Source organism: Solanum lycopersicum, chromosome 1 (assembly GCF_036512215.1).
Source record: "Solanum lycopersicum chromosome 1, SLM_r2.1".
Lineage (NCBI taxonomy): Eukaryota > Viridiplantae > Streptophyta > Magnoliopsida > Solanales > Solanaceae > Solanum > Solanum lycopersicum.
In genome coordinates this window covers 76,812,064-76,824,119 of record NC_090800.1, presented here as the reverse complement: position 1 = coordinate 76,824,119, position 12,056 = coordinate 76,812,064, and the positions used below count along the sequence as shown (strand labels likewise).

Genomic DNA, 12,056 nt, shown 5'->3' with positions numbered 1-12,056 from the left:
GCTATGTTTATTTATTTGATTTAATTTAGTTAAATTTCAAATATTAATTAAATTCTTATCTTGATTCATGAGAGTCAAATTTTATAATTTTGATTTAATAAAAAAAATATTGCAAATTGTAATATTTTTATATAATCTTTAAATATATAAATTCAAATTTTAAATACAATTAATCTAATTTGATTTGATTCTAAAGATTCATTAATAACATTGGTGAAGTAAGAATGAACAGAACACTATGAAGAGGGGAGAATCTATTTCAATAGTACTTTACATTTGTTTTTTAGTTATTTTCCTAATTAGTCATAATAGGTAGGGTCGTTTAAATCAAATTATAATTGATAAATTATTATAAAATTAATTTACTTATATAAGGTTATCAGTGTGGGATGCTAACTCATTTTTTTAATGGCTAAATCATTAACCTATTAAGAATAGTTCGACTTTTTTTTTGAGCAACTTTTATATATAACAAACACAAAATTTATATTTATATCCTATAACAAAGTTTATATAATTACGCTCTATAGCAAATATAAATATTTATAATTCGCTATACACATACAAAGAAATCAATTGTATAATTCGTTATACATATACAGAAGAAAGCAGTTGTATACAAATCAATTGTATAATTTATGTATGTATAAAACGAGAAAGAGAGAAAGATAAAAGAAAATTGGGCAAGGGAATATTTGTATTGTATAATTTTAAGTGTATAGGACGAAGATATATGTATTTGCAAGTGTATAGACAATTTTCTTTCACTTTATACAAACAAAATATAATTTATACATATCGTTTTTGTTTGTATAAGCGATAGAGGCGAGGGTGGCGAGTGAGATCTAGGAGAGTGGCGAGCAAGATCTGAGAGACGGAACGAAAATATATGTATATATATAATTTTTTTCTCGATTTATATAAATAGAAACTCATTTTATACACTTGTGTTTGTATAAAAGTGAGAGGGGGCGATCGAGAGTTTGGGAGAGAGAAGTGACTGACAAACAGTTTGCTACAATGTACAATTAAATTAAAGTGTGGTTATAATATTTAATTTAATTTATTAGTTTGTCATTATATACAATTTACACTTTTTTTTAATCATAAATAAAATACATACTATCAATCCTAAAAATTAAGCAGGGCACGTTTAGAAAACTCACTCTAGTAATTGAATTTGAAATAATTGGTGTAATTACATTATTTGACCTATTTGGTTGGACATGTAAAAACCTGATCAGCAGGTAATTGAGTGTAATTGACAGGATGTAATTACACTCTCCAATTCGCAAGGGAGACCATGAATTGTTGATTACTTTTAAATTTCATCTTTTTATTTTTGTTTTAACTTATTTCGTTTTGATGTTTTTTTAATTATTTTGATTATTATTCTATTCTTCGCATTCTAATATTTTTCTAAAAATATATTTTATATGTTTTATATTTCATTTTCTTCTTATCCTCAACTTTTACTTCACGTGTTTTCTCGTTATTGACTCCATATTTTACATCACAAGCTACTTTTTTAAAAGAATTGATAAATTATTTTTTGGTCAAATACTATATAATTTTATATTATTATATTTATAATATTAATCTTTTTGTCAAACATGAATTTATGATATTTATAGCAAATAATGTACTTTTAATTATTACTATTAATTTAATTAAATTATACTAAATTGAAAAATATAAATCAAATATTTTTGTAGTATTAGTTAAGAACATATGTTTATTAATTGATATATTGTCAAGAGATAATATATATCTTAAATATTTAATTTAATATTATTTATAAAAGCCCTTATTTGTCTAATACGAAATCTTAATTTTAAATAATTAATTATAATTTTAACAATTAAAAATAACCTAATGATTACACTTGTGCAATCAAACAGTTGACTTGTAATTACACAATGACAAACAAACAGATCAACATAATTTACTTAGTTGTGTATAAGATGATAATTACGACTTTAGTAATTACACCAAATTCAATTACATGGTACCTTTCCAAACATATCCATGGTGTCAAATTAATAAGTAGTTGTACATGTAATATTTGTTAAACAAATGCTTATGTGCACGCACTCTCAAAATTTAGGTTTTTATGTTTTTCTTAATGTATGTGGTTTACAAGTACAACATTATCAGTTTAAGTAGAGTTGGAAATAATGTTTTGTTTTATGAAAATTTAATATATTGATGAGTAAAGTTGAAAGAAGAGAGCATGAAATGATTGAACTACATTATTCGATAACGAATCAATCGATATCTTATTAATTAGATAAAATATTAGTATATCTAAAAGTGATATATATTGATAAATCAAATTATTAAGCATTATTATCTGCTCAAATCGTTCAACAAATCATCTAAATAATATAAGCCTAATATTTTTTTTAGAAAATGTTTAAATAAATGACTAACACATTATATTTGATGTTGGGTAAGTATAAATTAAAACTAGTGAGGAAAAAATTGTGTTGTACATGGGTTCAATATTTATTTATTAAATTTATTTATTTTTAATTATGTTAGTTAAATAATTTTAATTTTTCTTTAAAATAAGTTATATATTTTATGTGATTGTAATAGTTTCATTAGGTGTAAAATGAATATTTTGTGACTATTATTAATATTAATATTGATAAATGTTAAGTAGTATTGATTAAATGATGTTGAATTTATGCTCGAAAATAAAATTATATTTGTGTGGGACTTTCTTTATTCCATATTAGTTGAAGTTTTGGGCCTTTTTTCATTGTCCAAAATAGTTGAATTGTTTAAAATTTGAGATGAATGTTTCAAAGATTTTTAAAATTGGTCCTTTCCTATAATGAAGTTTGATATTTTTTAAAAGATAAATTACACCATTTATAAAGTTAAATTTATGATTTTACAAAGGATACTAGTGAAAAATATGATTTAAAGATGTGCATTAAGATCTAAATATCTAGATATCTAGATACACAAATAGATACACATATGAATATTTTGTGGTATCTAGATATAAATATAGTGATAATTATTTGTATTCAATATCTGAATATGCATATGAAATTAAACATTGTATCAATAAAATATTATAAAAATTTTATTTCAAATATTAAAATTACTTTTTGAATAGTATTTTAAATATTTATATTTAATTTCAAAAAATAAAATTATATGATATGCAAATAAAAATTATATATCAATATAAAAATTATTATAACATGATTTTTTTAAGAATTCAACATAAACATCAAATTATCAACATCTTACATATGTTCTAGTTAATTAGAAAAATTAAAGAATTTATATTTTTATTCCCGATGACCTTAATTCATTTTTCTAACTTGTGAACCTCTAGGTTTATTCATGTTTTTTCTTTTTTGTAACTGACAATTTGACAAAATATACTAACAATTGTATTGTATAATGGTTCTTTACATCCAAGACCATCTAATTTTCCTTTTATTCTTCAATGTCAGGTGCACTATCTTTTTAATCAATAACTCTAAAACAAAAATTATCTTTTCATCAATTTTCAAGTAACACGAACAAATTTTTCTTTTCATCCCAAAACTTTTCTTCAGTCAAAATTGAAGATTTGGATGAATAATTATTACGAGCTCCATCATTGTGTTACCAGTTAGACCTTCAATTTGATCAAGTATAAATATATCTATAATAATAGACACGAAATAGACACTATATCAGCGATAGGTGTAATTTGGACTCCAGCTATAAACTCATGTTGTTGCAGTAGAACTTTCAAAAAGTTTGGTACACAGAATTCGAAAGGTAAAGTGAAGTTCTTGACAAACATCAATACACCAAAACAAAGTTATTACTAATATAAAAATTAATTGTAATGATTATGAAAATTTACTAGTTTAAAGAGAAAAAAATGGTGTTGGATAGAGAAAAGAAAGGAACAAAGTTTGTAGCGAGAACAAAGCCATACAAAGAGGAAAAATATGACAAATTATTTTAAAGCGAATTAAATAGTCTGAATGGTAATAAAACTCTCATACATATCTAATTCTTTCAGATCTTTTCAAATCCATTAAAAGATTTTTTTTAAAAACAAATTATGAAGCCCCATTTTAAGATTAGAAGTCCACATCGGGAGAACACATTAGAGATGTTGGATATACAAGTAAGCAAGTTTTACCATTTAATGACGCATTTAAAGTCGTATAGAGCTAGGTCCAAAAAGGGGACAATATCACTAGCGGTCTGGGCCGTTACAAGTGGTATCAGAGCAACTCATGTTTCAACCTTATCAATGTGGACCAGAGTTCAACTGACTTTAGGCAAATTTTGATAAGAAGGTTTAAACTTCAGTGCTGAGTATAGTAAAATTTCATATGGTGTAGCAAACCTCAACTATGACGTTGTGTCCGTAGAGGGGGTGTATGTGACGCCCCAACTTAAGATTAGAAGTCCGATTTACAAAACACAAGAGAGAGATTAGCTATATAAGTAAGAAAGTTTTGTCCACTAGTGACACATTTTTAAGTTATGCGGGCCTAAGATCAAAGCGGACAATATTACTAGCGGACTAAACCGTTAAAAAAATAAATAAACTTAATCGACTTAATAAAAATGATTAAAATTCAGATCTAAAAATCAAACGCACTTTATAGGTTAAATCTGAATGAGAACACCTAACGTGAGAAGGTCATTGAAATGTCTTTACTTGAAGTGTTTTTCTTCATTAACAATCAATTTTTCACTCAAAAGAGTTACATAAATTATCCAAATATCCGTGATAGACGCCTAATTTGGCTAATTAAGCACCCTAATAAGTAATTAATTTCGATTTATCCTCATCGAATCTAGTAAAAATAAGTACAAGAAACATAGTTTAACATAAATTTTTTAATTAATAAATTTACGTCATATTTATAGTTTACATACCTTGTAAATTATGCCATATATATTTGAACGTCTTCTAAATTCTCATTAATGCATAATGTATAGCAATCCTATTTAGGATATCAACATTTATAAAGTTTTCTGAACTTTGACTTTTTTTAATTCCTACGTGAATTTTGTGCTTGTCAATGATCTGATATTTAATGCTTAATCAATTTATAATGTAGTTCAAATTTCTTAGATTCCGTACGATTACCAAGATATCTTAGCATGTAATTTTGCATTTTACTGACTAAGGTCAAATTAAAAAACACACTTAAAAGAAAAAAATAATTTAATGCACAAAACATAGAATTCACGTAAGGTCCAAAGAAAAGCCACACCTTAAGCGGCTATAAGACAGACAACTTCAACTTTATCATTGCTCTAAAGCTACTATTCAAGAAAGGTAGAAATGTACGTTTACAATTTTTTAATCTTTCCAAAATTAAACCTACAACAATAAATTACAATATCTGATTATTTGAGCCAAAATTTTGTATTATGCACAACATATTTGCAGAGTTCTGAAGAATAAGAACAGTTAAAGAACCAAAGCTTATCTAAGCCTCAATTTTTTCTAACAACAAAGACTCAACGACTGGAAGGTCAAATCTACTTTCTTGATGTATATATAGTAGAGACTTTAAGCATTTATATATTGCTGCAAAAACTTTGTTCTTTTCTTGTTCTTCAACTTACGGAATGCACAAGACTCTATTTGGCGAATTCTCTCCCGGCTAACGCCCATTAACTCACCAATTTCTTGTAACGTCTTCATCCTGCCATCCTCTAGTCCAAATCGCCATCTAACGACCTGCTTCTCCCTTGGATTTAAGGTGTCTAATACCTTCTCCAGGTCCTGTCTCATGAACTGCTTGGTCAGTATTTCTTCTGATGTTTCCGCGTCAGGGTCTGCAAGCACTTCCTGAGAACCCAAAAGAAAGGGATCAATGAACACAACTGTAAAAATAATGAAGTTTCTAGCTAGACTTTTGCACGACAAGACGCAAAGCTGACACCCTAAACAGGAAGAGGAGAGATGTTTTAAGGACGAACCGAAGGTTTGAGACTTTCATTGAACCCAACTTTCTGGTCAAGTGATCTTGGAGCTTTAGGAGTTAACATCACAGCAGCGAGTCTCTTCATTGACAACCCTGTTGCTTCTGCTACTTCTGCATCGTTAGGATGTCTACCATTTTCAGTCAACAATTGCTTTCTTGCTTCCTTAACTCTATAAGTAGCCTCGACCATGTGAAACTGTGAACATAAAAATCAAATGGTAAAAAAATGGAACATCAACAAGGCCTATGTATAGACATGCTCTCTTTTTAATTAGTGCAGGATCAACAATATTTGAAGAAAAATGTCCTTGCAAAGTTGGATCACGTACTGGCAACCTAATCGTCCTGGACTGATCAGAGAGAGATTTCCTAACAGCCTGCTTAATCCACCAGTGAGCATAAGTTGAGAACTTAAAACCCTTGGTGGCATCAAATTTTTCAGCTCCTCTTACAAGGCCCCGACATCCTTCCTGCACATAAATTTCCAAAAATGAGGATATATCAGCAGATAATATTTCAGATGATCCTTTAATAGAACTAGAGTCTTGACCAGAATAAAAGTAGAGTCTTGAGATAGCATATAACATGCACCATAAATACCTGAACCAAATCTTGAAGATTCATCCCTACTCCTTGATAATTTTTGGCAATAGAAATAACGAGCCTCACGTTGCTCTTAATCATTTTATCTTTACAAAGAACGCCATAGTTCAAACGCTTTCTTAGGGTCATCTGGTCAACTCCGGCAGCAGCAGCCCATTGGGTAAAAGTGGGCTGACCTCCGCAACGCTCTGTAAGCTCCACCTGAAGTCTTTCCAACTTCAACAGGTCCTGTAGCATTTGGAAACTGATAAATGGTCTAAAATTGAACAGAAAATGATATAGACGATTTGCAAGGAAAGTAGAAAGCAAACTCCTCAGCAAAATATAGTACATATATGATATTTGAAGCCATAACATTCTATTCATTGCAGACTATATGGTTCATCCTCAATGCTTTTATCAATTAATAGACACACACAAATTTTGGCTACGTGAAAAATATCCTTGAAAAGGATCAGTAAAGGATTATTCCATATTATTTCAAAAGCCAATTCCATGAATGAACACACATAGGAGATCAATAAGAGAGAAGATTCACAAACTATCCAGGAAACTCAAGGTACTTAAATCTTGATTTTTTCATAAGAAAGAGTAGACCCAGCTTCTTAGATTCAGATTTTAGATCCAAGAACGTCGAGCCTTGAGGAAAATAATGAAAGGCGAGTGAAATGAGATAAAAGGTGAGCACATCACATCTGTTTGGAGCTAAAAACTTTCACCTATCAAGTAAAAAAATATAAAACAAACGAAACTTTGCTGCTTCTTTTTTTTCAATAATTTGATCAACCAACATGTACTTAGTATTCTATTACTAAGACCAAAAGGAGGGAAGAGGAAGAAAAAAAAGAAGTCCACTAATTGTCAAAAGCAAGGCAGATAAAAGAATTTAAGAGAAGAAGCCATTACATGTATTGAAATCCATTCAAGCCAGAATACGTATATTAAACACATGAAAGAGTATTGATGTGGTAAAAGAAAGAGGAAGAGGCAAATTCTTAAAAGGAAAAAGAACAAAAATTATGGGGTCATATACTTAGAAAAAGCTAAAGCACACCTGTATTCCTCTCGATAACTCCTGCTCTTCAGATGCAGTCAGTAGCCTCGAACTACATGTAGTTCCTCTCAAGTAACGCAATGGATCTGAGTAATCAACATCTTGTACTGAAGCACGCTTCTTTCGACTGGTAGAACCAGACTTCACAGACAAAACATTGGCTGCAGCCCTCTCTACTGCTTTAGCTCTTCTGGCCTTCCGCTCAGTTTGACGATTTGATTTTACAGCTATGACATTCGACAGCTGTGACTGAAGAATTTCCAGTTCTTCATGTGATGGCTCCAAGTCATCAGAATCTGTAAGTGTGTCCCGGAATAAACTACTTCCAGTCCACTTCATCTCACTTCCATTTAATTCTGCACAAACACCAACTCCCCTTGTCTCACCAGGTTGAGCCAGATGAACACTCTCAAATGGAGCAGTCCTAGCTTCTGATAGAGTACCTTTGCCGACATTATCGGAGTCCTTTAAATTATTATAGCCGACCAGCATTACAGCATCTTGTGCACCCTTCAATGCAGCCTTTGCTAAAGCAACTGCTTCAGCGGCTGCAGCAGCTACAATAGCTTCCTCTCTAGCAAGAGAATCTTCAGGTTTAGTGTTCGCCTGCAAACATGAAAAGTCAACAGTTATACTTGTAACAAAATTTTCATGGACGAACAAGGTTTACAATTTACATCAATTAACGGGAAATGGAGGGTAATTGAATCAAAATAGGAGACTGGAATTTGGCAAAATGGCACTAAGGTAGATAATAAGTTAGGGAATATTGACCAAGATAACTAAAGCAAAGGAAAATCTTTTCACCGTTGTTTTTCATAATCAACGTCAACCGACTGTCAGAAAACGACCTATTGAAGTCCAAAACTACTTTTACTTCGTATTTCGAAAATGCAAGTACATCTGAATTTTGAAAACAGATACCTAGAACAACATGTGAAACTTATTTCATATTTTCATTATAGATTGAAGACCTCAGGTCCTGTCAGTTTCTCAAACTTAATTTTTCCATATTTATTTAAATTCTAACCTCTGCAGGTGGACCAACTGCTCCAGTGTATGTCCATGGCCTATCTGGGGCAACTGAATCTGGGTTGGCCTCAAAAGATGGCAACTTTAGCTTCTGTATACCAGGTACTGTGGTTGTGGCAGCTGATGGTGATTTCCATGATCTCTCTGCTGCGACTGAATTTGAGAGGATTTCAATAGATGGTAACTGTAGTTTCTCAATGCCAAGCACAGTAGATGTTGCTGTTGATGTTACTGCAGATGTAGTGGATAGGATGCATTGTGTCCTCAAATGAATATTGTCTCTACTTTTTGCTGCATTTCAGCCAAGGATACAGTAAGAAGAACAGAAGTCTATGTCTATAAGATGAATCATTAAAAACTTCCACTAATAACTGAAGAAAGCCACAAGATTCTATCGAGAAGTTTAACTATTTAGTTCAAGGATGATTCCTGCTTCTAGGTCTGCATAGGAGTAAAATCAGGAAAAGGCAAACTGGCAAGAGTACCCAGAAGTTGATCATGCAAAGTTAAAGTCGTACGAGGAAAGCCACAATTGTACTAGAGCAAGAGCACCAGATAATAAATCCAAGTTTACAAATGCATATCAGGAATTTCAAAAGAAATATTGAGGGCAAAGCCGATAACTTCCTTAAAATACAAGACCGACTTTTCTACTTTAGGCCAGGCTTTCTTGGAAAACAATATGTAGCTGTCTAGTTAGTGATTTAACTTCCCATTACTGATTCTTGCTCTCTTCCATTCAGGGTGTGTTTGTGACCGAGCATCCACTCATTTGCACGTAATTTCTCTAGTTTTGAGTAGTGGATGATTTCATCACTGTCTGAGAATCTAGTTTTCGGGGCATAATTTGTATAGTCATCCTTACCAAACATCATATTTCCGTTCTAAGTAACGAAACCGCAACATGACGAACTTAAAACAACGACATTAAGTACATGACAAACGCAGCACCTTTATAGGAAGCTGCCAAATTTTTCTTATCCATTATGCTATAACAAACAGGCCATCAAAAAACTAATTGCTAAGAAAACCACAATAACTGAAGGACCTTTTCTCTGAAATGTTTTACAAATTCAAGTAGGAAAATCACCCTCAGATTCCAAGTAACAATTGAAGTCCTTGACCTAATAATTAATATAATAATATTATAATACAATTACCTGCCCTATTAATAACCTTGCTTTATTTCAGAGAAAATGGAGACAGTGCATACAATTAGAATCACTTCCTAATCCATTTCTCTCCTCCGTTGAAATACCAAGATCTTATTCCTCAATTTTATTACTACTGTTGTTTCTTTTACTTTGGTTAGCTTTACTACTTTTGCTATCAATATTTATTTTTTAAACCTATTCTGAGAAACACTTATCTTGAGCCGAGGGTCTATGGGAAACAATCTATCTACCTAACCAAAGGTAGGGAGGTAAGGCCTGTGTACACCACAGCTATGTTGCTCGTACTCTCCAAAAATGTTGCTGCACACGTGTTGGATCCTTCAAAAATGCACTACCTTTGGAGGATCCAACATGCACCCGCCGGCATTTTCGAAGAGTCCGACCACCCCACCCTCCCCAGACTCCTCTAATCACACCGAATATATTATTGTCGTTCTGCTGAAACATCAAGATCCATTTCCCACTTAAAGCATTTGCAATTTCATATAAAATACAGATTTTTATCCATACCATTTACACTTCCTCTTTTTGCAAAAATTGATCTTATCTTCAACAAACATTGCTCAACTCCAATTATGAAACTAGCAATTTATGAATCATGAGCAGAGATTAAAATGCAAAAGACAGAATTAAACTAAAATGGACACACAAAGTTCACACATCACATTCCACATTACCACTAATCAAGAACAAAACTTTCCCAATTCCCATCTTAATTGACAACATAATTCTCAAGAAAATATAGATAGACAGACTTACAAAGCTGGATAGTGGTCTGCTGTTGGGTTTTAGCGCAAATGACAAAAGCATCCGGCAAGCTCAGGAACTGTGGCAATAAGTAAGACATCTTCTTTCTACTCTAAATTCATATACAAGCATATGGGGTCTCATAAAATAGACACTAATTTACACACCATATTCTCAAAGATTAATCAGTCAATAAAGCAGCAAACTTTTCACCATCAGTGAGTTATAATCTTGAAAAATGGGGTTAAAATTAAAACCCAGAAAATGTATTGAAAGAGAAGAAGAGTGTAACAGCAGAGATTGAAGAAGAAAATGGAGAAAGAGAAGAGATGTGTTTGTTGGAAAATGATAAATAGAAGGATAAGAGAACTTAGCCTCTGGATTCTTGAACAGGAGAAAGGGACAACGAAGCCGATATTATTATTTTAAAAAAATTAAAAATTAAAAATAATAATAATCCTGTTTTTATCTGGGCTTTCTTGTCGGCCCTTTATTCTTTAGACCATTAACACAATAAGCCCATTTGACTAGTTCCATTCAGCTGAATTCAGAGGCTTAACATATCTCATGCAAGTGTATATACACATTATATAAATTACGAAACACCAGTTTAGGAACTAATTACTTAGAGAACTAATTACTTAGATGTACTTTAATTTATAATATTACGAATATTAATAGATTTTGATCCTTTCAGATACATGTATCTCGAGATGTATGCGTTAAAATTAGATGAACTTTATCTAAATGGATTTGCATGTATCTGAGTTACATAACCAAATCTTGCTTGCCTCCCTCTCATCTAACTCATCTTTCTCCCTATCGCTCATGTCCCTTCCTATATTAGTATATCTAGTTGTAAAAATATATGTATATTTATACGTAATTGTATAAAAGTATAGATGAGAATTAGTATATATAGTATTAATGTAGGTAAATAAGGTAGTTTTCCCTATATCTTAAGAAAATAAAGGCTTATGTCTCGACCGTCTCAATTTATGTGCATTATTTAAATAGACACAAAGTTTAAAAAAGAAAGAAAGACTTTAGAAATTTGTAGTCAAAACAAACTTTAGATATTTATATGGTTGTAAATCATCTTATTAAGGTAAAAGAAAATTTGTAAAGTTAAATTATTGTTAAATATAAAAAAGTGACATTTTTTCAAAGACGGACTAAAAATTAAAATGTGTCATGTGAATTGGGACAGAGGAAAAAGTATAATTGGTTCTACCCTGAAGACAGGTCTATTTCCTTGGTAGCAATTAGCATGTGTTGTCAAAATGTGACGTAATGTAGCTTAGTAGTCAATAAAGTTGTGAATATCTTGGTGAATGAATAAACATTCAAGACTATCTGCAGAATCTTCTTGATTGGTGTGTATTAATTGCAACTTGCATTTAACATGTACGGTTACTTCACCTGACGATGTAGGTAGATACGTATTCATACTATACTTGTTGCACTTTT

General features: G+C 31.1%; 1 protein-coding gene across 1 annotated transcript; it reads right to left on the bottom strand.

Moving 5' to 3' along the window:
• Positions 1 to 5,280: 5,280 nt before the first annotated feature.
• On the bottom strand, positions 5,281 to 11,019 carry LOC101263246 (RNA polymerase sigma factor sigB). The gene is made up of 7 exons (XM_004229495.5): positions 10,599 to 11,019; positions 8,663 to 8,955; positions 7,633 to 8,238; positions 6,576 to 6,806; positions 6,305 to 6,445; positions 5,971 to 6,171; positions 5,281 to 5,839 (listed from the first exon to the last, which is right to left on the bottom strand). Exons 1-7 carry the CDS (start codon positions 10,684 to 10,686, stop codon positions 5,558 to 5,560), a joined length of 1,842 nt encoding a protein of 613 aa, XP_004229543.2. The 5' UTR covers positions 10,687 to 11,019; the 3' UTR covers positions 5,281 to 5,557.
• Positions 11,020 to 12,056: the final 1,037 nt, after the last annotated feature.

Coding starts and splice junctions, on each gene's coding strand:
- LOC101263246 (XM_004229495.5), bottom strand. CDS start 10,686: ATGTCTTACTTATTGCCACAGTTCCTGAGCTTGCCGGATGCTTTTGTC. Junction 8,956..10,598: donor GCAGACCACTATCCAGCTTT/GTAAGTCTGTCT, acceptor GCTGAAATGCAG/CAAAAAGTAGAGACAATATT. Junction 6,172..6,304: donor CCAGGACGATTAGGTTGCCA/GTACGTGATCCA, acceptor TTATGTTCACAG/TTTCACATGGTCGAGGCTAC.